Consider the following 27,130-nt stretch of genomic DNA (forward strand, 5'->3'; position numbering starts at 1 on the left):
GTAAAACTTGATGAAGTTTAATATTTTTTTAAAATAAAAATCAGATGGAAAAAAATCAGATGGTACTTCCTTTTGGTGGTGAAGAATATTTTAGACTAAAAACTAACAATAATTAAAAAAAAAAAAAAAACCTATGGGTGCCTGAGCGGCTTAGTTGGTTAAGTGTCCAACTCTTCAACTCAGGATTGTGAATTCAAGCCCTGCATTGGGCTCTGCACTGGACACAGAGCCAACTTAAAAAATAATAATAATAATTAAAAAAATAAACCTAGTTGTGGGATACAAGTAACATTTATTTATTTAACAGATGTTTACCGAGCACCTACTATATTGTTGGCACTGTGTTGAATAATAGCAAACTATCTTCCATGGAGCTTACATTCTAGTGGGGAAGGGTGACAAGATAATAAACACAATAAGTTAAGTAGATTGTATAATATGTAAGAAGGTGATAAATGCTACTTTAAAAAAATAGTGCAGAATAGGGGATTCTGGCGTAGGGGTGGGTAGATTTGTGGATTCAGCTGAGTATTTGAAAGCAGTTTCACTGAGGAGGTGTCAGTTAGAAGTAAGACGTGGCTTTTGTGAGGGAATAAGTGTAGATATCTGGAGGAAGAAAAAAGCATCTTCCGGCTGAAAGAAGAGCCAGTGTGGAGCTCTGAGGTGAACGTCTAAGCCATCGGAGGGTTTAACCAAAGCAGCTAAGACTGGAAACCACAGAAGCACTAATTGAGAGAGTTAGAACCTGAGCCTCCTGACTCCGAGCACATTCCTTCCTCTTTGTTGTCTTATGACTTCATTTTTTGTGTTCATTCAACGTATTCTTCATTTTTCTGATCTGAAATTGTGGCATTTGGGAGTAGTAGAACTCAGGCATAGTTTAAATTCATTTATTTGTGTTTGGCCAATGGCTATGAACCGAAACAGAAGAAAGTATTTGTTGCTAAAGTGGGTTTGAAAAACAAATGAAAACTTAATATATTCTAACTATAATGTACATTACAGTTATATTAAAGTACAATATTCTGGGATCCCTGGGTGGCGCAGCGGTTTGGCGCCTGCCTTTGGCCTGGGGCGTGATCCTGGAGACCCGGGTTCGAATCCCACATCGGGCTCCCGGTGCATGGAGCCTGCTTCTCCCTCTGCCTGTGTCTCTGCCTCTCTGTCTCTCTCTGTGTGACTATCATGAATAAATAAATAAAATCTTTAAAAAAAAAATAAAGTACAATATTCTAACCAAAGTTTAAAAACTTAGAAAGTAAACTTGCGGGCAGCCCCAGTGGCTCAGTGGTTTAGCGCCGCCTGCAGCCCAGGGTGTGATCCTGGAGACCCTGGATAGAGTCCCACGTCGGGCTCCCTGCATGAAGCCTGCTTCTCCCTCTGCCTGTGTCTCTGCCTCTCTCTCTCTCCTCTCTGTGTATTCTCATGAATAAATAAAATCTTTTTTTAAAAAAAAAAAGAAAGAAAGTAAACTTGCTGTTAGTGTGAATCTGTTATGCAAGAAAATTGAAGGTTCATTTGTCCCAGGCTTTTTTTATACTAATAGACATGAAGAAAATGACTACATATTTATGAGAGTATCTCACAGGAAAACTTCATTTATGTAATAATCAAGGAGTAATGTGCCCCACATGTGCACATTTTCTTTGTAACGGGCTGTTAACCTTCGTTGATAAAACTTTCTAAATAATTAAAAAAACATTTAATGTAACATTTAATATTAAGTGTCTTGATTTAGATCTTTACATAATGGATTGAACTTTTTATTGTTAGAGTAAACACAGATGTGATGCCTTTAACAAAATTGAATCACTACTACAAAGCCACTTTTTCCCTGACCTCTCTCAACATCTATTATTTCTGAAATGGTGATTAAAATATCTACCTCAGGGATCCCTGGGTGGCGCAGCGGTTTGGTGCCTGCCTTTGGCCTGGGGCACGATCCTGGAGACCCGGGATCGAATCCCACATCGGGCTCCCGGTGCATGGAGCCTGCTTCTCCCTCTGCCTGTGTCTCTGCCTCTCTGTCTCTCTCTGTGTGACTATCATGAATAAATAAATAAAATCTTTAAAAAAAAAAAATCTACCTCAGGGGCACGTGGGTGGCTCAGTGGTTGAGCCATCTGCCTTCGGCTCAGGACATGATTCTGGGGTCTGGGATCGAGTCCCTCACTGGGTTTTCCATAGGGGCCTGCTTCTCCCCTGCCTATATCTATATCTATATCTATATCTATATCTATATCTATATCTATATCTCTGCCTATATCTCTGCCTCTCTGTGTCTCTCTCATGAATAAATAAATAAAATCTTTTTTTTTTTAATTCCCACCTCATAGAATGGTTATTAGGATTAGCAAGCTCAGTAAAGTATATTATTAGGTGCCTAGGACAGAGCCTGGCATGTTAGTAAAATCTAAATGATAATTTTTAAAAGAAATTATAACAAAGAGGAATGCAAAGGTTTTCAGTCTCTTAGGTATGAATTTAAGCACTTTCCTCTACCTTTCAAATTTACCTCCATTCTTCCTTCCTTTGCTATGTTTCTTCCAGGTGAGCCTTTCTGTCCATGCTGAGAGTTTTCCAGATCTAATCCTAAGCCTTGCATGGTGTGCATTGTTTTCTCTGATGATGAAACCATTTTCCTGTATTATTCTATAGTGATGTACTCAGGGATAACCTGTAGGATTATGTGTTTCTGTTCTCAATGGCTTTAGGCTGCCTAGTTATTTGAGCTCTTATGTTGAATTTTTATAGTTTTAAGGTTCCTTCATCACTGCGTTCCCCATAACTTGATATGGTCACCGCAGCTGCTTTTGTTAATTCCTCACTGCTTCTTATCTACAGTGTCTGCTGAGTGTTGCATCATTGGGTAATCATGTTTTATAAAATAATGGCTATGGCAGGAATGGAAAGTAAATTTTAGCTTGTGTGTTCATTTTGATTAGTAGTGCCGCTCTAGAGTGCTGTGTTAATAAGCAGGATTCTGGAGCAGCATTCAGATTTAATGAGAAAGTGCTCTGATAATAAAAGGGGGGTGGCAGCATGAATAACCACATATTTGCCAGTTATTGTCTAGAGTAAGAGAAGATAGATACCGTAGGTGAATCTGAGTAGTTCTATAATGAGTAAGATGCAGAAATTAGTGTGTGGGTTTTGTGATAATATTTTGACTTCTTAGATGCTTTTTTGGTTATTGGTTACCCTTTCACTTTAGACATTAAAGTTTCCAAATAACTTATTTGTGGATAAATAAAAGAAATGGTTTAAAAGGTTTTGCACTATTTAAGTTACCATTGGGTTTGTTTACTTAGTAATTATGTGATTGAAAATTCAGGCCATGTCAAAACTTGGTGTTTTCTGCACTCAGTATATCATGTTATCAAAATTGTATACTCAGTGAAATTACAGATGTGCAGTAAAAGCACTGAATAGAAAATACCAGATTATTAATAAGCTTTTGCAAAGCAAATTAAATTTCCATATACTTCATTATGATGGCAATAAATAGGCACGTCTGTACGATTACTAGTTTTTATCATCATTTAATGTGTGAATATATCTGAGAAAGTTTAAATTTTAAAATGAATTACTTCTGGTATGTCTTTCCTTTTACATATATCACATATAACTTTTGCAGGTTGGATTTGCTACCATTTTATGCAAGATTGGTTGCTACATTGCATCCCTGCATGTCTGATGTAGCAGAGGATCTTTGTTCCATGCTGAGGGGGGATTTCAGATTTCATGTATGTATTTAAGCATTTTTTGTTATATATGTATATACACACATTTATATACTTCTAAGTTGAATGAGGATTCTTTAAGAATATGATTATTATGTTGATAAGCATATTTTTGAAATTTGATAGTGGTTTAACAGTTCAGAATGTATGGACTTCTGAGTTTTTAAAATGTAAATTTTCTCAACAAAGCTTGAAATTGATGAGTGATATTCCAATTTGGAGATGAGCTGTCGCCACTACTTTGTTTCCTACAGGTTCTACACTTTTTGCTTTTGTAAAGGAAAAACCATTCTCTAAGGTCAAGAGAGCCAGCAGGTCTCATTTGTGTTCCCAGAAGAAACATAGAATTGGCCATGCAAGTCAGGGCATAGTGCCTGGAGGATGCTCTTTTAGATGTTGGGAGTCTAAATGTCTGGGGCATACAAGGTTGCATAATTGATCTGATCAATGAATGCTGTCTTAGCCCATGTTTTTACTGATTCTTGCCTTAACAATTTTTACCTTGTATAGTGGTAAGTTCTTTAAAGAGTAGCCTGGTAAGTACCAGGGACTGGTTTCCAGACAGCTTCTTTCCCTTTGGAGTCCTAAGAATCTTAACAGATTGCCTGTAAGTGGTTCTCCAAACCCATACCACCCAGTCACCTAGTGCAAGTGGTATAAATACAGACTTGAAAGCAGAAAATGATTGCTTAAAAGTGACTGAAAGTGAATATTGGTAGACTGAAAAGACATGAAATTGAGATGGTTATGTTAGCCATTGGGAAAATGGTGTCAGTACAACTTAGCTTTATAGCAATTTGCTTGGAATGCAAATAAATGTTTACTATGCTGAGTATGTACTTTATTGCACTCATTATACACAAATTGGTATTGCTGAGTCCTCAGAACAGAAATAATTTCTAAGATCAGGAATCTCACAATGTAGTTGGGAAGACAAGGCACAAATACAAAAATGAGTGAAATAAACATTTAAACTCTAAATATATACGATATTAGGAGGAATTGCATGCTTCATTGCCAAGTGAATTGTTTAAGAGTCAAAGCCTTGAGTTCAGAGGAAGGAGAATGTCTCAGTGAGGAGTGGGATGACTTCTAAAGGCTTCTTGCCATAGGAGGTAATTTACATGAGATTTGTGGTTAAGATTTTTCTGGGGCAGTTTTTGGTGAAGTGTGTTTTGGATTTTCATACATAGTATTAGGCAAGGACAAGTTTCTGTGTTTAAAAGCAGTTTGGAAGCACTGAGCCCATAAGAGTTAAGTGGTTTTGTTTTTTGTTTTCTTATAAGAATTCCTAAAGCTTTAATAGGGTAATGTGCACCTTGAGCCTTCTGGAAGGGATCAAATATGTAGTCACTCAAAGAACACATTTTGATAAATGCTGCCAGTTTGGGGACTGATGCATCAAGAGTCATGTTCTTGTTGATTTATTTAATCCTATCATGCAAAAAAAGAAACTTGTACTGGCAGACAGTATGACTCTGTTACATGAGCTATATGCATATGCCCATCAACCAAATCCAAAAACAACACACAGGTTGCTAGACTAAGCCTAATTGGTGCTTTTGGTGAGAAACTTAAGATTAAGAATATTTTATTCATGTATCTTTTGCCTCCCACCTCTGATAGTTGGGATGGGAGTTGAGGGATTTGGCAGTTTTGTTCCTGCTGTAATGCTGTATTACAACTCAAAGATGGAGCAGAATTTTGGGAGAATACTATCGGAACCACTGCTTTCAGGGGAGAGAAAAAAAGATACTTGAGGTCACGGATCACTTCTGCCTTCTGGAGATCTATCTTTCCCTACCCTGACATCTGCAGACTTTGCCAGCACCTTGTTTTTGGTCTGTATGTATGCTTGACACTTTCCCATCCGTAAGTGAAAATAAAATAATAGCCACAAGAAAATGTCTTTCAACCTCATGTCCATCCTCTTTCATTTGCTTCTTGTTTGGGGTTTTTTAGAGGATACTTGTCTCTTCTGCTTCTGACATCTACCCTTTGTCTCACTGTCCTCACCCTGGCAGGGACCACCAGCAGCCTCCTAATTGCTTTATGTTAGTTGAGGTCCTTGCAGATTCTGAACTGCTGGACTGTTGTTTTCTGTCATTCTGTCTCCACCACTTGCTGGCATTGTTAATTTTGGTCAAGTTACTTAAGTGGGAGTTATACTGATATCTTTTTAAATGGGATTGTTCTTATGGATTAAACTAGGTTATGATAATGTAAGTTCATCACACAGTGCTCAGACGTAGGTATTATTACAATAATAATTATCCCTTCTCTCCCACCACTCTCCTGGTTCTTACTTATGACTGTTACTCTCAATATCTCTTATCAATAGTTAAATACCTTTTACTTTTTTCCAACTGAGTTTGTATGTTCGTGTTCCCCACACTTTCTTCCTTTATCCTCCTTTTTGACAGAACACATTTACCTGGGGTCCAGTTGACTTTTATTTCTCAACAGCTTCAAATACATTTCTCTTGTCAGAACCTCTCTTGGTGCGCTTAGTAAGTTCTCATGTAATTCATATGTCCATTAAATAAACTCATGACTTCTCAGAAAACATTGTTATCCTTCACTGCCTCATATCAACTTCTGTTGCATCTGTAAATTTGAAATATTTTTTCTCTAATCAGTCACTAAGAGAAATACTTCTGCTTTTGCCCCTTGGACATTCAGGAGCTAATGTCCACCAGATTCTGTTGGTAATATCTTCTGAAACACTTCCTCACATCTAGTATCTCCTCTTCATAGCTTGAATTAGGAGAATAGTGTTTTACTCAGGCTTCCATGTCTCTAGAGGCCTACTGTCTAATTCCAACATATTGTCACAATCACACTTGCCCTTTGCTTAAGAACCTCACCTGAGAAAACTGGATAACAAAACTATATGAAATCTCATTTAGTAGTCAAAGAAATTGTAGTTAAAACAACAGAATTTGCTAATTTGACCAACAGAATAGTAGAGATAATAGAAGTGAAAAACCACATGTACTTAAGGTCAGAATTTGGTAGGAAATTGGTAGTATGTTTCAAGATCCGTAGAGGCATTTATACATTGGACAGCTTTCAATAAATAATCCTATATATCCAAAAAAGCTTTATTCACATCATGAATTGTAGGGAAAAAGTGGAAAATAAGCGCTAAAAGCCCAACAGTGAATTAAGAAAATGATCATATAATGACAATGCTGAAATGATATAAAGCCATTGAAAGTAACATTTACCAAAAAATTTTCATAACATATAGCAAGTGCTGTTTTTGGTGGAAAAAAAAAAAGCAAGCTATAAAATCTTACACAGAATAAATTTACAATTATGTTAAATTGTTTGGAAAGTAAACAGAAAAGAATTACATATTAATATGTTAGCAGCGGCCGTCTTTGGATAGTGGGACAATAAGTATTTTTTCCTTTCTAATTTTCCGTGTTCTCTAGATTTTCAACAGAGCCTACTTCTTAAATTTTTTTTTTAATTTTTATTTATTTATGATAGTCACAGAGAGAGAGAAGCAGAGACACAGGCAGAGGGAGAAGCAGGCTCCATGCACCGGGAGCCCGATGTGGGACTCGATTCTGGGTCTCCAGGATCGCGCCCTGGGCAAAGGCAGGTGCCAAACTGCTGCACCACCCAGGGATCCCAACAGAGCCTACTTCTTTAACAATGAAGGAACAGGGGCACCTGGATGGCTCAGTGGTTGAGTGTCTGCCTTTGGCTCAGGTGGTGATCCTGGGGTCCTGGGATCGAGTCCTGCGTTGGGCTCCTTGCAGGGAGCCTGCTTCTCCCTCTACCTGTGTCTCTACTTCTATGTCTCTCATGAATAAATAAATAAAATCATAAAAAAAAACAAAAAGAACAGTGAAGGGACAGCTTTTATTTAAATATAAGCATACCAGCCTAACTGATTGACATTTTTAAAATTAGTGGTCTTTCAGGGGCACCTGGGTGTCTCAGTCAGTTAAGTGTCTGCCTTTGGCTCAGGTCATGATCCCACCTGGGATCAAGCCCCACATTGGGCTCCCTGCTTAGCGGAGAGCCTGCGTCTCCCTCTACCTCTGCCTGCCACTCCCCGTGCTAGTGCTTGCTTTATCTTTATCTTTTCTTTCTTTTCTTTTCTTTTCTTTTCTTTTCTTTTCTTTTCTTTTCTTTTCTTTTCTTTTCTTTTCTTTTCTTTTTTCTTTTTTTCTTCTCTTTTCTCTTTTCTCTTCTCTTCTCTCTCTCTTTTCTTTTCTCAGTTTCAAATAAATAAAACTTTAAAAAAGTGGTCTTTCAGCTTTTTAAATCAAGTCTCTATAATGGTAAAATAAGTTGACCACATATCCCAGTTTGGCATATTTATATATAAATTCTGTCTATTTGCAATTGTATGAAATATTTTATGTAAATTTATTTAAAAAATATAAATGGAAAAGTCTGAGATCAAAAACATAAATAGAAGTTCCAAGATTTTTTTCTCACACTCTAGTAGATCAAGAGTCTTACGTACCCTACCCTGGAGATCAATGGTCCACAGCATAAAATAAATAAACTTTTTGAAGGCAAATTTACTTGTTTATAGACTAGTGCCTTCTTAGTATCTTGCATATAGTAGATTTTCCAAAAAATTAGAATGATTAAATGAATACAGTTTATGTAGAACAAAGTGAGCAAATTATAGAGGATGAGGTATAATGCCTATTTGAGTGAGTTTGTAATGAAGGACTAGTTTGCGGCCGAGGATCTTCCTAGATAGGCATGAGAAATCCATACTTTTTATATGTTGATGTATCTGAAGAGTTTTTATTAATGCTTATGAATTTAGTTATTCAGTTGATCTCAGTTTCAACTGTCATTAATGAGTTATAAGCAACATTTTTACTAATAAAGATTGATTATATAAGTAAAATTCTGTAAGAGACATTGAATTAGAAATATATAGAAATTTTACATTGTTAATTCATTTACTTATGCAGAAGTGTTTTGACATACCTTGTGATCATAAGGAGTCAACAAATGAGACAGGAAAATATATGAGTGAGGAGTCAGAATAAGTTAGTCTTTTTTATAAGCTATAGCCTTTTATTTATTTTTATTTTTAAAAATTTAAAAAAGATTTTATTTACTAGAGAGAAAGAAAGAGAGAACAGAGAGAGAAGGAGAAGCAGACCCCTGCTGAACAGGAAATCCAATGCAGGGGCTTGATCCCAGAACCCTGTGATCCTGACCTGAGCTGAAGGCAGAGGCTTAACCGACTGAGCCACCCAGGCCCCCCAAGTTACAGCGTTTTAAAAAGCCTTCATCTTTTTTCATCTGAAAATGAGGGAGTGAGATAATTGATTTTTCATAATACATTTAAAAATTCTATCATGTTGGTTGTACCTCTTTCAATAATATTTAAGAATAATTTTGAATGATACACTATGTTTCATGTTTTGAAAGTTATAATGCTCAGTAATACCTAAAATTGTATGATGTTTCACAGCAGTTATTAAGAACTTACGTATCCAGAATCACCCAAAGAGATTTAAAGGCATGTTTGTATATTTCCCATCCCCACTTCCTCTGAAGATTCAGTTTTAGTGTATTATTTTTGAAATGCTTGCATATATGTTTTTTGTCTGTGAAAGAAACACATGCTCTTATGTGGGTTATTTAGAAAATATAAAATAAATTAGAAAGAAGAGGGAAGCCCCATAATTTCATCACTTTAAAACAAACCTAATAATCTTTTTGTATATTTTCTTTACCTTTTTTCCTCTGTAGTTTTTTTTGGGGGGAGGGTGAGGGGGGATGAATTCATAGTATATGTGTAATTTTCCATTATTTCTCACTGAGAAGCATTTTGCAGCCATTTAAGATACCTCTTATACATCTTTTTAAAGGGGTGAGGGTATAATCTTTTGTTCTGTGAAGTATAGCTATTGTTACTACCACCACTACCTCCATCATCATCACCATCCTTATTTTTATCTTTATTTTACCTACTGAGCCGACGGGTTCATGGAATTTATGTGAATTATCCAAGGTCATATACCTCCATAATGGTGCAGAATGACCACAGGAGCTCAGATTTCTGACTATAGATCATTTGCTCTTTTGTATCCCTGCAATACATCTATAAACATTAAGCATTTTCATTTATTTGTTCATTCCACAATAATTTAGTGTCTACATATTAGTGATACATATATGCAAAGATAGATAATAATAGCTAATTTGTTGACCTCTTGCTGATGCCAGGCACTATTGTGCATGCTTTATGTGTATCAGTTGGCTTAAGGCAACAACTTTATGAAGTAGGTTACTTTTATTCTACTTTAAAGATGAGATGCACAGAGTTTAACAGCTAGTAAGTAATAGAGTTAGAATTTAAACCCAGCAAGTCTGATCCAATGTCCATACTCTTAATGTATCCTAGGAGTTCATAAAATAAGATAAATCAGTTGAAGGGCTTCTCATATGCAGTACTTAGCAAACATTTATTTGTGAAAGGATCTTTATGAAAGCTGTGCTCTTTTCTGAGTTGCAAAAACAGTCAAGGAAGGTTAAAGTTCTATAAGTTGAATTTTATGATTTTATTTTTAATCGATGCAGTTTTATTATGCTTTAATAACTTTATAGTGAGCTTCTAGTTTGCTCTGATGTTTTAAATGAGTAAACATAGTTTTGTTTAAAAATTATCCCTGAAGAGCTAAAAAATTTTAGCACCTACTTTGCTTGCTATAGAAGGTAGGTCCTTAAAAATGAAGATGATGAGTTTAATCTAAGGTGTTAGCTCCCTGAGTATATAGAAGCTTAGTATTTATATAAATGACTGTCATTAATTGTCTAGCTGCTGGTGAGGTTAGGCCCTATTTTAGAACCCAGTATATACTAAGGTGGTAGAATTCTCAAGTCATAGTTAGGACACTGGGATTTTAGTACTGATCTTTCATCAAGTCATTTGAGAGCTTTGTGTTCTTTTGTTTTAACTATTAAATCAGAATTATAACAGCTATTGTTTCCTTTCAGGATGTTTTTATGTGGAACAAATAAGATTAGGATAGTAATCTGGAAAAGTAGAAAACATTAAACTAGTTCAAGGGCACCATGTGGAACAAATGAATAAGATAGGAGAGTATTCTGTAAAAATACATTAAATTAGTTTAAGGCACCACCATGTTATTGTCGTTGTTTACATAAAAGGTTTCTAGACTGTAGGTTGTTTTCTGATGAAAATGTAATCCATTTACATACACTTTGATATAACATGTTTGCATTGTACTGTTGGAATAGGATTTTGTTGTGCTGAATATTTCTTGAAGTATGTGCCTAAGTTAGAGGGGTTATATTTGCAAAGGATTTAAAATTTGATATATAATTGCTAACGATGATAAAGAACAATGATTATATTGGATATTTCACTGTAATGAATTTATGACAAAAATCCAGTTCATAAGTGTAATACACAAGCCTTATTAATAGTTTTGCTTAAGGTGAGCTCTTGGTGCTTATTGTTTTTAAAGCAGCATTTCCTAAAATTTGTTCCTTATAGTATTAATTTAATGGGATGTTAACTAGTAGTTGCTACTATTTCAAAAGGAGGTCTGTATTGCTAAATAAATTTGAGATAAATTGAATTAAATTAGGTTAAATAGGCTTCTTTACTTGAGAACCTATTTAAGCCCAATAAAGTGCATTGTTTCCCCCAAATTATTTGACCATGGAACTGTTTGCAAATCATATCCCAGCACTTGTGTTCCACAGAGCATATTTTGCCTTAACTTAAAATAATCTGTATAGCAAGAAATTTAGCTAAATTTATTTAAAATATTTAGAGTGAATGCAGTCTTATTAAAATTACATTTCTTGTCACAGAGATTTCAAAATATTAATTCTCTAAGCTAATGTCTCTTTTCTCTTAATTTGTAGGTACGAAAAAAGGACCAGATCAATATTGAAACAAAGAACAAAACTGTTCGCTTTATTGGAGAATTAACTAAATTTAAGATGTTCACTAAAAATGATACACTACATTGTTTAAAGGTTAGTGCTACATTATTTGGTTTGTTTTCTTTTTCCAAAAATTTGTTTATTTATTCATGAGAGAGGCAGAGACACAGGCAGAGGGAGAAGCAGGTTCCCTTCAGGAACCCTGATGTGGGACTCCAGGATCACCACTTGAGCCAAAGGCAGATGCTCAACCACGGAGCCACCCAGGTGTCCCTTGAGTTGTTTTCAATAGACAAATTTAAAGTTTTAGTTATAAATGCTGGAAAAAATGAAATAAGTAAGGAATATTTGTTTAATCTGAAGGAAGACAAAGGAATAAGAAGGAGCATTAAACAGATGAGCAGACTAGAAAACAAATAATATGGTAGGTAGAAACGTAGCTATCACAGCAATTACGTGAAATGTAAAAGGACAAAATACAAGAGCCTGAAGAATATAAGACTTGATTTAAACAACATTGTAGGTAGCCTGCAAAACGATAACCTTAAGTATGAAGACCAGGAAGGCTAACAAAAAAGATGGGTGGAATATATCATGAAAGCACTGACTAAGAGATCCCTGCATGGCTTGCAGTTTAGTGCCTGCCTTCGGCTCAGGGTGTAATCCTGAAGTTCCAGGATCGAGTCCCACATCAGACTCCCTGCATGGAACCTGCTTCTCCCTCTGCCTATGTCTCTGCCTCTCTCTCTTGTCTTTCAAGAATAAAAATAAAATCTTAAAAAAAAAAAAAAAAGAAAACACTGACTAAAAGTCACCTGGTCTCAGGGTTCCTGTGTGGCACAGTAGGTTGAGCATCTGATTCTCTGTTTCAGCTACAGTGGTGATTGATCTTGGGGTAATGGGATTGAGCCCCATGTTGGGCTCTGTGCTGGGTATGGAGTCTATCTGACATTTTCTCTCCTTCCCCTGCTGCTCCTCCCACTCATGCTCTCTCTGAAATAAAAAAGTCTTTTAAAAAAAATTTACCTGTTTTCATAATTGGCAAGCAACTAAGGTACAAAGCATTTATTAGGAATAAAGGACAGTTTGTAATGGTGAAAAGTGAATTTTAACAGGAAAGTATTACCTTCCTGAATTGATATGAATCCAGTAAGGGACCTTCAAAATATATAAAGCAAAAATGAACAAGGAAAGAAGTAAACAAATTCACAATCATAGTGAGAGACTTAGAAATACCTTTCAGTAGCTTAAAAGAAGAGGCAGACGAAATCAATACATATATACAGAATTGAACAATACAGTTAACCTGGATCTAATTAACACTATACCCAAGAGCATCAGAATTTAAAATCTCTTTAGATGCAGGTGGATCACCAAAATTTATCAAAAAAATCATAGCAAATTAGGAAAGACAAATTATTGAGATTATGTTTTCTGTCCACAATGGAGTTAAGCTAGATGTTGGTAAGTAATTCTATGTGGTAAAGTTGATGCAGCAGAGATGTAATAACTCTGCATTTGGAAAGTATGACTAACAATGATATATTTTGTATCAAATTGATTTCCTGGGGATCCCTGGATAGCTCAGCAGTTTGGCGCCTGCCTTTGGCCCAGGGCGTGATCCTGGAGTTCCAGGATCAAGTCCCGCGTTGGTCTCCCTGCGTGGAGCCTGCTTTCCCTCCTCCTGTGTCTCTGCCTCTCTCTCTCTCTTTCTCCCAATCTCTGTGTCTATCATAAATAATTAAAAAAAATTGATTTCCTTAGGATATTAGGTATATTATACAAAGCGAGACTTCTGGATTCAAAAACATTTGGAAAACTCTGAGTTTAATATATCAAGTTTCTTATTGCTTGATTTCTTAAGAGTGTTTAAAATATTAATAGTCATTGTAAATATTCAAGGGGTTAAGTTTCCTAAATATACTTGGAGCATCTCAGAAGACAACAGAGTACATTTAGGGAAACTCTGGACAGCATTTTAAGAGGGATTGTGAAAGATTTCCCAATGCTGTAATTGAAGGGAATCATACTATGGAACAATTTAAACATTAGTATATTTATTTATAGTAATTGTCACAAATACATAGGAAGGATATACATTTCTTTGACATAGAAATTCCATTTCTCTATGTTTGTTTTAAGGAAATAATCATAAACATGCATGAATTTATCTTTAAGGATGTTTGTCCCACAGTTGTTTAAGTAGCAAGAAATCATAAACAATTTTAATATCCAATAAATAATCCAGTAGTGTAGTTCATGTTATGCAGTAATGATCCCCTTTTAAATCATGCCACAGAAGGACAAATAAGCACACAGCAAAAATCATATTAACTAAAAAACACCAAGTCATTAAATGATGTGGTTTGTTTGAATCTGTTTTGGTTTAGAAAATATACATAGAGAAAGATTGGGAGGATGAATATTGAAATGCTATGATAATGTGGTCTAACCACATAGGTCAGAACTTTACAAGTAAATGTCATACAAACAAGAAAAAAAAACCCATTTAGGAAATGTTAGCTGTGTATGTCACAGATGTTTAAGTACATAGCATCTCATAGTCCTTATAGAAAGGACTTTGATACTGGTTTTCATGTATTTATTTATCTGAAAGAAAAGGAGTTAAGTATATTGAAGTTTTAAATTTTTTGTGGCTGAACACAAAAGATACTCAGCAAGCAATGAAGCTTGTTTTTTTGTTTTTGTTTTTAAGATTTTATTTATTTATTCATGAGAGGCAGAAAGAGAGGCAGAGACATAGGCAGAGGGAGAAGCAGGCTCCCTGTAGGGAGCCTGATGTGGGACTCCAGGATCATGCCCTGAGCCGAAGGCAGACGCTTAACCGCTGAGCCACCCAGGCGTCCCAGCAATGAAGCTTGTTAAGTTAAAGTAGACTAGCTTTTGTTTTTCACACTGATATTTTTGAAGTTGTTATACACATTAGATCTGTACTTTCTTTCTTTAATAGGATTGAAGTGTTGTCTTTGTGTTTTCTCATCATCATCATTATTATTACAGATGCTTCTGTCAGACTTTTCCCATCACCATATTGAAATGGCATGTACTCTGCTGGAAACATGTGGAAGATTTCTTTTCAGATCGCCAGAATCACACCTGAGGACCAGCGTACTTTTGGTAAGGGCTTGAAGTTCTTGATTTACTTCAGGGGTTAGAATATTAACCAGTGCCTGTGAGCCTGTGATCTTGCTCTGCTATATAAGTAAGCATTTCTCCCTAAATTAGAACCACTCATATATATATATATGTTGGCCATTCCAGGAGTTGTAGGAATTTTTCTCACTTGGCTGTCAGTGAGTTTCACAATATTTTAAAGGAGGATTGAGTTCAATCCCAAATAACTTGATAGATGATGCAAATGAGCAAGTACTGTTAATATTGTTATATTATAGCTTTTTATGGATGTTCTTGAATCTTCAAAGAAGCCATTGTTAATGTGCCATCAGTATATAAATTATAAGCTTAAAAATATAAAATTTAATTTTTAAATTAAAAACTATAAGCTTGAAAAATTAACTTGGGATGGAAGTTCCTTCTTAAGCTACTTAAGGAAGTTACTTCTTAAGTTACTTTAGGATGCTGAAACAGTCATCAAGTTTATTAAGCAATTAAGTTATTATGCTTGATAATACCCATGCATTGCCTTGGGAAAATAGGAAGTATAGTGGCAGAGGGAATATTGGTGTTAAAGAGAGCTCAGGTTTAGGAATCCCTGGGCCATATACTGTCATTAGATCAGTGTTGCTGCTACAAAAGTCTTGACTGTGTCGTTTGCTTTAGATAACTTACTTTTTGGAATCCATACGTAAGCCTGAATAGTCTCTGCCAGTAACATTTAATATGAAGAAACAATTTTTTTCTAGTAAAAATATTATGGAAGGCCGTCAAGTGGAATTGATTTTCAAAATCTGTGTAGGCTTATATCACACTAACCACTTAAGTCATTCCAAGTTCAAATTTTTATTGTAACAAGGAAAAAATTGTTCTTGCTCTTTGGCTCAGGCTCTCGAGGTTAAATGAGACAGTGCATGTAAAAATGTAATAGAGCTAACTTTTAATGTCTTATATTTATTTACAATATTTGAATTCTCTCTTTTGCTGATCTTGGTGGTACGGATGAATATTGGATTGGCTCGGTGGATCTTTCCCCTCCTTATATTAAAAGCAGCTAGCTAGCCTTTATCATTGGTTAACTGCATCTGTGTTGAATCACTGCCTTTGAGTTGATGTTTATAACCGAAGTTATAAACCTTGGGTGCTTTTAGTTTTCTTGTGTCAGAGTGTAAGGCTTAACACGCTGCAGTCATAGACTAGTTTGTTCTAAAAACACGGTTTTGGTAAAATAGGGTGCTTGCATATTTTTAGGAATACCTAGTGATTGGTTTGTTGTTGTTTTTCCTTTTCTAGTCCTTTATCTTGAAATCTTATCTCTGAAAATAAAAATTTGCTTAGGAATAAACATTTAGAATGAAAGTATTTTGACTTCGACTTTTTTATTTTTAGGAGCAAATGATGAGAAAGAAACAAGCAATGCACCTTGATGCAAGGTATGTTACAATGGTGGAGAATGCATACTACTACTGCAACCCACCTCCAGCTGAAAAAACAGTGAAAAAGAAACGTCCTCCTCTCCAAGAATATGTCCGGAAACTTTTGTACAAAGATCTCTCCAAGGTTACCACTGAGAAGGTAAATCTCATTGAAACCACAAAGTAATAGTCAATTTGAGGTTTGTAGTAGTGCTAAGATATAATATTCAACCACATTAATTCTTTTTCATCATAATGATGATAGTTTTAAGAGCAGTGCACGTACTTAGCTTCTAGCCTGTGCACTAAATTGTTTAGGTCAAAACATATGTTTCAGTTTCTCCAGATCAGTTTGTTCATAAATTGCTTCAGTGTTCGGCAAAATACAGGTAAGGAATATAAGCAGCTTGCCTTATTCACATTTTGTAACTGGAGAAGTTGAAGCAGAGCTTCAGCGGTGAAGCTTAGCAGAGTTAAGATTAGATTGCAAATTAAATTGGGATTACTTCTATACAAGTAATCCTAAAATGGAATTCATATGACAATACAGAATATATAGGACATATGTTTGTTTTCTTTTTATGATTCTTACTGAAGTAATAATTCTTTTAATTTTTATTTTGGTGCTATTTATATTTGAAGTTACTACTTTGTTTCTGATATTTTAAATGATTTGACTTTAAATATTCTGCTTCAGTATAGGGGATTCTAATCTTGAATGGGCTTAACGAGGTCCATGGCTCTCTGAAATCTCATAGTTTTGGATCTCTGGGGCTGTTTCGATTTTTCTGGAGGGGAGGATCTGTAGTCTTCCTTAGATTCTCAGCAGGGGTCACTTTCCAGAAAAGGTTAAGAAGTGCTGACCTGTTTTCTTAATTATTGTAGTTATTAGAAACTTCACTTTTAAGTAAGATATGTTGAACAGAACATTTCATGGATAACTCTAGAAGTTGAAACAACACAGTATAGAACTTTTTTTCTTTTTAGGAAAAAAATGTAAAACATTGACTGCTGGACAGAGAAAACCTGTGGGGAGGAGGAAAGGCGTGCAGTAATACATGCAGTCTACATGGGTAGTGAGGAATGATCACACGACTTTGGAAATTGGACTCAACTTTTGAGTCAAAGTCAGAGATAGTAGTTGTTTCAAACAAGCAGTTTGAAAGCTGTTTCAGAATTAGCTAAAAGATTAAAAAATACAGATTGTTATATATTTGAGACAACATTAACATTTCCACTGAAGCTGATTTGAGAACATATTAAGGGCTTGAAAGATGAATGGTGGCTATAGAGTAGAGATGAGAAGAGTGCTTTGCAATATGCCAATAGTATCCTTTTTCCCCCCCAGAATAAAAATGGAAGGAACTCCATTTTAGGTAGAGCTCTACTCACCATCCCGTTACCAGTAGAGTTTTATTTATTTATTTATTTTAAAATTTTGATTATTCATGAGAGACATGGAGAGGCAGAAACAGGCAAAGGGGGAAGCAGGCTCCCTGTGGGAAGCCTGATGTGGAACTTGATCTTAAGACCCTGGGATCATGACCTGAGCCAAAAGCAAGGACTCAACCACTGAGCCACCCAGGTGCCCTGGAAATTTTTGATTTATAAAAAAGTGTCTGAGATTATTTATATTAGTGATATGCAAAAGAAAATACTATTTTTCATAAACCATATAGGAATTTTTTTTTAGCAACCAGATTTTATGAGTGTATATTATTACAAATTTTAGGAGTGTATACTATTACTATTACTATTGAAGATCTGGAAACTCTAGAAAACTTAGGGGCATTATGAAGAGATAAAGGGTAATGTGAATAAGTTTCGCCATAATTAGAAATATATCGCTTTTCTTATCTCTAAAGTGAAGAAGCTGGTAGAAGATCTCTAAAGTATTTTTCATAACAAAAGTTCTATGACCACACAAATATATTATTGGATGTATTAGAGTATTATGTACTTATCTTAGTAATTAAAACAAAATTCCCTTCGTGTAGGTTTTGAGACAGATGCGAAAGTTGCCTTGGCAGGACCAAGAAGTGAAAGACTATGTTATTTGTTGTATGATAAACATCTGGAATGTGAAATATAATAGTATTCATTGTGTAGCCAACCTCTTAGCGGGACTGGTGCTCTACCAAGAAGATGTTGGAATCCATGTTGTGGATGGAGTTTTAGAAGATATTCGATTAGGAATGGAGGTAATGAGGACTTCCCTTAAAGTCATCGAATTGGAGTTTGTAGAGAATTCAAACAACTCTTAAATCTGATTATTGAAAAATAATAATTTGGAAACCTTCCTTTCCCCTTATGATGTCAGCTTATTGTTTCTTCAGACTTACTTTTTTTTTAATGAACCCTGTTGTTTCAGATTTTGTGGCTTTTTCAGGCTAGTGCTGGAGAGTTTTTTGCTGCTTTTTCTCAAGTTCAGTTAGGCTTATTTTGGAAGAGCATACGAGATTTTTACTATTTCTGGGGCACTAGAATTCAACTTTAGGAATCTATAAATCTCTTAATTAGGTGAATTGGTAATCATTTGATAAGAATTTCTGTAAACCATTTCCTCTTTCTGTTGACTTACCGTTTCCCTAATTCATGGGTTACAGAAAAAGTAAGTTATGGAAAGCTGATAGGGAGGATTACATTTTTAACTGTGTCATCGACTCAGTTAATGATCGCTTAATACTAACTTTAAAATTTAACTTGTTCTTTTTATTAAAACATTTTAAAGACAGCCATTTTTTAGGAATAAAGAATATCCAGGAGTGATCACTTTTTTAGAAAAGAAGGAAAAACTCATTTTTTCTGTTTAGTGTTCTTTCAGTAATTGATATTATCAAGTGACAGACAAGAATTTTACCTCAACACATTACTGTTCTTTAATGGAAATCTATGTGTGTTTTTTCCTTTAGGTTAATCAACCTAAATTTAATCAGAGACGTATCAGCAGTGCCAAGTTCTTAGGGGAACTTTATAATTATCGAATGGTGGAATCAGCTGTTATTTTTAGAACTCTTTATTCTTTTACCTCCTTTGGTGTTAACTCAGATGGCTCTCCAAGTTCACTAGACCCTCCTGAGCACCTTTTCAGAATTAGACTAGTGTGCACTATTTTGGATACTTGTGGCCAGTACTTTGACAGAGGTTCCAGTAAACGAAAACTTGATTGCTTCCTTGTATACTTTCAGGTATGTAAACTCAAATATGCAGTTTGGCATGTTTAATGCATTCCTTGTGTTACAAAAAAATATTAGAGAAGAAATGCAGTAGCATTCATGTATCACATATAAGATGTGTTTGTCATTAGATTTTTTTCTTCCTGTTAAGAATATTCTAGAGATTAAAATATATGATGAATTCTATACAAATATTCAATTTGCACTGTCACTTTTTTGATTAACAATGATCATTAATTCTGGGTATTATTTTGATATGGTTTATATGTGGTGCAGTAATTTATGGATTGTCGTATTTGGTATGGCAGTTTATGGATTACTTGCAATTTTTATACATCTAATAAACATTTTTAACTCATTTGTATTGTTTGTATATCTAAAATTCTTATTTCTAAACAATTTAACCTTTTTTTTTTAGAAATGTCATTTTTTGGAAAATATGTTGTTTTCAAAACAGGAAAATATTTGTTCATTCATGGTAAATTTTTGGGTTGTACTTTCCCTCTCTAAGCAGTTAATTATGTAAACTTACAGTGTAGAGCAAGCATGGTATAAATTAAATTCAGATACATACGGAGACAGTTCTACAACCTTTGTAAGGTTGGTGTTCCACCTTAGTTATCTTATAGGTTGGTTGTTTGGAACCTAATCACTATTTCCCATATAATACAATGTTGTTAAGTACTGATTAGGTTGAATTGCTCACTATCAAATTCTCTAGGTATTAGTGAAATAAAGTTCCAAAGTAGCATTCAATTCTATACTATCATTCCATTCTTATTTATTTATTTATTTTTTAAGATTTTACTTATTCCAGAAAGACAGAGAGAGGCAGAGACACACAGGCAGAGAGAGAAGCAGGCTCATTGCAAGGAGCCTAATGTGTGGGACTAGATCCCGGATCCTGGGATCACGCCCTTAGCTGAAGGCAGACTCTCAACCACCAAGCCACCCAGGGTGTCCCTGATCATTCTATTCTATAGAATATCTTGTTAGTGTTTTCTCCATTATTTATTGGTGAAGAAAATAAATTTAAAACTATAACTTTTGAGATATCAAAAATACATCCACATAGTGGTTGATGTTAAGTAGGGTAAATACTCTGGGGGAAGAGCATGTTAACTTTGTTCTATCACTATACCTGTGCAGCAGAGGACAGCTTGTTACTCCCTGGTTTTTTCAACTGATAAGAAAATGAGGGGAGTTAGGCAAATTTGAGAGTCAGATTGACTGTTGTATGTAATGACTATCTTAAGTTGGAGACTGTTGAAAACCAAAGTTTTGCTGCAAAATGTCAGCTGTAACTATCAGCATCAAAAGTAAACTCTCTTTCAGAAGAGTGTCCATATTGCATTCACTTTGAAATCCTAGCCTGAGAGAAAAAAGCCACTCAGAAATATCCCGGGGCAGAAAGAGACAAAAATATTTTCCATATTAATTAACATGCAGCAGGATATTACCTGGGAATTGGGAGCAAGGAGTGAGGGAGGCCTAAGGGGAGGAGGGTAATGTGTTCTCCTAGATTGGAGAATGGGAAGATCAGACGGAGAGGACCACCTGCAGCAGTACTTCTTAACTTTATTGTTATTTTTTTTAAGATTTACTTATTCATGAGGGACCGAGAGAGAGAGACAGAGACACAGGCAGAGGGGAGAAGTAGACTCTATGCAGGGAGCCTGACGTGGGACTCCATCCCTTGTCTCCAGGATCACACCCTGGGCTGCAGGTGGCGCTAACCGCTGAGCTACCCAGGCTGCCCACTTCTGAACTTTAAAATACATATGCACCACCCAGAGATATTGTTAAAATGCAGATTATAATTCATTTGGTCTTGGATGGGGGGGTGAGGGTCTAAGAGTCGGCATTTCTAACCAGCTCAAACAACTTACACTTTGAGTAGCAGGGACCTAGACCAACCTAGAGAAGAGAAAGCATCTGGAAGTATACCCATTTATATCCAAGCAAATTCTTGGGTTGTGCTTTTTAGTTAAACTTATGAATTACAAAGTAGAAAATAGAATGAAGGAACCAGGCTTGGAAGAGAGAGGGAAGATCTCTAAACAGTACCATATATATACAACAGCTGTTCAATAAATGCTTGTAAGTTCAATAAAATAATTTTACATTTTCAAAAACTGTATTTTCAGGTACTTTAATTGACCTTAGAAATCAAAACAGGTAGCATAGAGAAAATAATAAATAAATATCATAACTATGGGTTTGAATCTGGTTGCTTTTTGTTGTTTGGTAAAATAAATATTTAAACCCCATTTAGGGGTTTGGGAGTTGGATTTCTGCCTCTTTTCAGTACCTGGGAATTTATTTGGTATTTTATTTATGACTTTTTTCCTTGCCTTTAAAAAGGATTTTGACAGTTGTTATAAAAAAATTCAAATTACAATCAAATGGCTTAGAAACTGTAAGAGAATTATTATCGTTGACCATTAATAAAAATGGTGTTTTATACAACTTTTAAGCTTAGTTATTATAACTAGGTAACATTACAATATTTTGTTGTTTTAAAATATTTTTATTATTAATTTCTTAGAGCTAAATTTATTTTTCATTTGTTATCAGCGTTATGTTTGGTGGAAGAAAAGTTTGGAGGTTTGGACAAAAGACCATCCATTTCCTATTGACATAGATTACATGATCAGTGATACATTAGAACTGCTAAGACCAAAGATCAAACTTTGTAATTCTCTGGAAGAATCCATCAGGCAGGTACACGACTTGGAACGAGAATTCTTAATAAAACTAGGTAAGCAATTAATTAATTGACATAGATTACATGATCAGTGATACATTAGAACTGCTAAGACCAAAGATCAAACTTTGTAATTCTCTGGAAGAATCCATCAGGCAGGTACACGACTTGGAACGAGAATTCTTAATAAAACTAGGTAAGCAATTAATTATAGAGGAAAAATGAAAATGATATTTGACAGATTGTTTCTAGAATTTGCCTTATATTGTTATATTTGCTTTTGTATACTTTCTGTTTTCAGTGTTGAGTGTTATATAATAGTGTTAGTTACGTCCTCGGTGGCATACTTCTTGATTTCATTAAATCCCAAATTAGAGGAAAATAGTCATGTAAGACTTGAAGGAAAGGATAGTGATGGAAAAACACCATCCTCTCAGCCTCTCTTAATTTTTTTAGAATTTTCAGTTGCTAATACAAAACACTTTTGATGAAAGCATCTCATATACACCTCCCTGACTCCTTGTTTTCAACAAGCATTATTTCCTAAGATATTAGTTCAGGCTGGACACTGTAGAGGGAGTATCTGTTAGAAGTTTGGAGCTACCCTGTGGAATTTCAGACCTTATTCTCTGGGAGAGTTGTCTCTCTAACAACTAGAGAAAATGTGAGAATTATGTGCTGCAGAAGAATTGGTCTGTTTACTTTCATCTTTCTGAGACTTTTCTGGAAGAAGAGTTAGCTCTTGAACAGCTCCCACAGGAGACTGTAGGAGCCGACTAACTTTGTCAATGGAAATAACTGGAATGAGGTGCATACCAACCTGGTTTGCTTGCTAATAGTTCTTAGCATGTTAGCATGTTTATTATAATTATTTCAAAATAACATGTTTTTAGGCTTTGAAGCTAGTGTTTTTGTTTCCTGCTAGCACTTGGTACCCATATGCCTGTCGTTAGGAGATCCTTGAGCTTCACCATTTATGCCAATTGCATAAACTTGCTATGTTACGTATCTAAAGAACTGCTTTTCATAACAAAGGTATTCGTGACTTTTTCCTCTAAAACTATTTTTTTCATATTATATCCAGCATTTTCCATAGGATTTCTTTCTCCAAAGGTCCATCCTCCTTTGGAGAATGTTTACTGTTATCTATTTGAGCAGTAATTTTAAAGGTGCTACTGATTGTGCAGCTATTCACTTTTTTACCATTCCACACAGAAGGACTTACGTGATTTCTTTCATCCTTTGAACTTTGTCCCAAGTTATCTTTTTTTTTTCCTTTTCAGATTTCTGATTGTATAAAATGATCATATCAAGAAGAGTACTAATTTATCTTAATTATTTCCTTTACTTCAAACACCTTTTTATTTTAAATATTTATTTGAGAGAACAGGAGCAGGGAGGAGGGGAAGTGAGGAGAGGGAGCAGCAGACTCCCCACTGAGCAAGGAGCCTGACAGGGGGTTCCATCCCAGGACCCTGACATCATGACCTGAGCCAATGGCAGAGGCTAACCCACTGAATCACCCAGGTGCCCCTACTTCAAATGCTTTGATATACTTAAGTCTTAGCCTTGTTTCCCCAAAACTTTTACAAATGGAACTCTGTGTATGGGGTCAGGTAACACTAGTTTGACACCTAGTTTGGTAGCGATAAAGAATATAGTAAGTACGCTTTATCCTTTATAGACCAAAGGGTTAAATTAAAGGACCTCAGGCTTCTTTTAAGGGGTCTGTTCTTGTTTAGAATATGGGAAGGAAAAACAGGCCACCATTTGTGAACCAAGCTCCAAAGATGATGGCAGCTAGAATCAATATGCTCCCTGCTTCCAAGTTGTCCCATTTTCCTCTGTTTTAGAGTGTAAATATCAGGAGGAAGATGTACATGAATGAATCTATATTAAATCTATTTCTTATTTGATAAACCATAAGATAACATATTTTGCTTTTGGAATTTTTTGTTTTCAAGCACTTTGTAAATTCATTATTATTTTAACTTGATAACATCCCAGTGCTAACATAATAGTTCATGAGAAAGCACTACAAAGTTCCCTTGTATTTTTAAAGTCATTTTAATTATTAAAAGTAGTACTTGTTTGGGCATATGGGTGGATCAGTCAGTTAAATGGCCAACTTGATTTCATTTCAGGTCACGATCTCAATGTCATGAGGTCAAGCCCCACAGCAGGCTCTGCACTCAGTGTGGAGTCCACTTGAGGATTCTCTCCCTGTTCCTCCCTCACTTATGCACTCTCTCTCTCTCTCAAATAAATATATCTTAAAAAAAAAAAAAGTAGTACTTTTTGATGGCAGAAATTGTGAAAAATACCAAGAAAACAAAAATCACATTCCATATACAAAGATGATCATGTGTTAACATTTTTTGGTATATGTTCTGTTCTTTAAGATTTTTTCGCACGTTTGCAGTTTTAATAACTGGACTTTTTCTTCCTAATATTATGAAATTTCTTCCTGACATGAAATATTTTTCATTTCTTAATTGGCCGTATTCCTTTGTATGAATGTGCCATAATTTATTTAATCCTGTTATTTGACACTTAGGTTCTTTCCAGTTTTATGTTACTATAAGTAACATTTTTGTGTGTTAATTTTGTATATCTTGGTTTTCTAAGTATAGACATAGAATTATTGGCCAAGACATCCTCTTTAAATATAAGAACAAAACCAATATGGTTATAGGCAATATAATTTAATCTGGTTTGGAACTTTTAGATTGTATTGTAGTATAAGGAACAGAAATGAGGGAAACAGGTGAAAAGAAAAGGTACATGAATAAATTATAAAGCCAACAGTGTATTTCACAAATCAGATATAAAATCAGTAGAACAGAATAAAAGGCCTAGAAGCACCTCCAATTAAATAGAAAATAATTTACTATCTAATGAACTAGGAATCTTAAAAATAGGATAAGGACAATGGATCAGCATTTTGGAGTAAAATTGATACAGAGCCACATCTTCCTAAACTGCAGACGGATTAAAGAGTTAAATACTTATTTTTAAAACTGGATCTCCAAATATTTGGAGAGGTATTAATTTTCCCAAATTCTAAAACAGTAGAAGAAAGCGCTCTCATGCAAACAGCTTTTATACAATAGAAAAATAAAGTAAAAATAGTTTCCATGCCAGGTTAGTTTCACTTACACAAAAAGCACAGGCAAATTGGTAATAAAATAGAATGACATAGTTACATACGCGAGTACAGCTGAGAGTTGGTGTTTTTGTTGAGTACTATCTGATGCTAGAATGACACAGGAAGGTAATGTTAGTCATTACTTTAGTCATTGACAAATCAACACTCGGTTAACCTGTCAAGCCAGGAAATGCACAACCTGTCTAGTAAGCAGAGAAGTGTAATTTAAAGCAGTCTGCAAGGAAGTTTTACAATTATTACTATCTCTGTTTTGAGCAGCAGAACTGAGGCACAAAGCAGCATTTTGTTGTTTGTGTTTTGTATTTTGTTTTCCCGGTGTCCTGTGAGTGTACATTTTTACCTTCGTTGTGTATTTTAGATCGACAGTGTCCTGGGGATCAACAGCTGGATAATTATTATACTGTTCAGCAAATGCAAGATATATTTATAAATTGCTTTTGAAAGTAACCTGCAATGCAAATAAAAATGTGTTAGAAATAGTATGTATTTTCCTTACAAATTAGAAGTATGACTATCAAAATAAAGCAACTTATACGTTATAGTTCTTCCCACAGTGTGTTTTAAGTGGATAGAAAGAAAAAAGGTGTAAGGATATTTCATGTGCACACTGTGATATTTTTGCTGAGAGTGTTTAGACAATCGTGACTTTAAATTTTTTGTCTTTGATAACCTAAATAACAATCCAATATTCTGCTTCTTGAAGTTCCTATAAATAATAAGTTAATATATAAAATTTACATGTATAAAATCTAGAATATATTTGTATATGAAAACTAATAGGTGATGAGAGAAAATATTTTAAGTTAATGGATTTTCATTCCAAAACACCATCTTTTCTCAGCATTAATTTTCCTCTCTGAGCATTATCCAACTTTTTAAAATTTTTTTTATTTCCACACTTGAGTGTACCAACTTTAATCACCTTGTACTTTCATATTTTTGTTAGTTCTTGGTTAGTTTCTTAGACTTAAGACACTGGAATAATTTTTTTACTCTTATTGATTAGGTTATTCAAACTCTGGGCTTCAGTATTCTTCAGAATGAAAGAGTTAAATCATTACATGATTGCTGAAGTTTCTTTCTGCTCTAAGAGTCTGAATAAACAAGGATTTACTAAGCATCTACTGTGTGTTTATCAATTGGGCTCTGATAAGTTTTGAATATAATAGTTCTTTGTCTTCAAGGGTTCTTATGATCTGATGTAATATTTGCGAAATCATTAGAGAAAAACATTACATGGTGTATCCTTAAATGTAAGATGCTATGAGCTATTCTCCAAGTGCTTTAGGAGCAAGTAGGAGGAAGAGTGATAGATTCAGGTATTCATTGTGTTTACACAGGAAGTAAAATTTAGACTGAGTTTTAGAGAATATATAGGGAGGACTTGAAAGTGCACATTGAGGATATTCTCTATTAAGAATATCAGATGAGCAAGAGTCCAAGATAGTATGTTTTGTGACTGAGAAGACCCAGCTATAGAAGGCTGCAGAAGAAGAGAGAGCACATCAGATAAGGCATCTTGCAAATAGAGTGGCTTGGAATTTATATGTTAATTAAGAAGAATTGATGAGATAGTGAGATATGGATGAATTTGGGAGGTGGAAGCAAATTCCAGCCAGGAAGTTCCCTTAGGAGGAAAATGCTCTTACTGAAGAAAAAAAATGAAGCCCTTTGGTGACACACTTTTGTCTCCTTCCCTTATTAGTCTTCATGTGCAGACACTCAGATTGATAGCCAAATGTATGTTCTCCATAAAGGCAACATAATTTTATATCTTTCATGTTTGAGAGATTCTGAGACGTCACTTGATAAAAAGTGTGACCAAAGCTGCATCTTACATGGTTGAGGTTGTATTTTATATGCTGGTATAT

General features: G+C 34.9%; 1 protein-coding gene across 2 annotated transcripts in view; it reads left to right on the plus strand.

Annotated features, from left to right (window-relative positions):
- UPF2 (UPF2 regulator of nonsense mediated mRNA decay) overlaps window positions 1-27,130 on the plus strand; it is a 94,643-nt gene that overhangs the window by 50,338 nt on the left and 17,175 nt on the right. The window contains exons 9-15 of one of the 2 annotated variants that reach the window (XM_072825835.1): window positions 3,638-3,746; window positions 11,637-11,750; window positions 14,679-14,795; window positions 16,182-16,367; window positions 18,205-18,408; window positions 19,120-19,395; window positions 21,961-22,144. In XM_072825835.1, coding sequence (XP_072681936.1) covers window positions 3,638-3,746; window positions 11,637-11,750; window positions 14,679-14,795; window positions 16,182-16,367; window positions 18,205-18,408; window positions 19,120-19,395; window positions 21,961-22,144 — 1,190 coding nt within the window. Of the gene's footprint in view, window positions 1-3,637; window positions 3,747-11,636; window positions 11,751-14,678; window positions 14,796-16,181; window positions 16,368-18,204; window positions 18,409-19,119; window positions 19,396-21,960; window positions 22,287-27,130 lie in introns of those variants that run through there. The other variant, XM_072825834.1, reaches the window with a different exon arrangement.

This window comes from Canis lupus, chromosome 5 (assembly GCF_048164855.1).
Source record: "Canis lupus baileyi chromosome 5, mCanLup2.hap1, whole genome shotgun sequence".
NCBI lineage: Eukaryota > Metazoa > Chordata > Mammalia > Carnivora > Canidae > Canis > Canis lupus.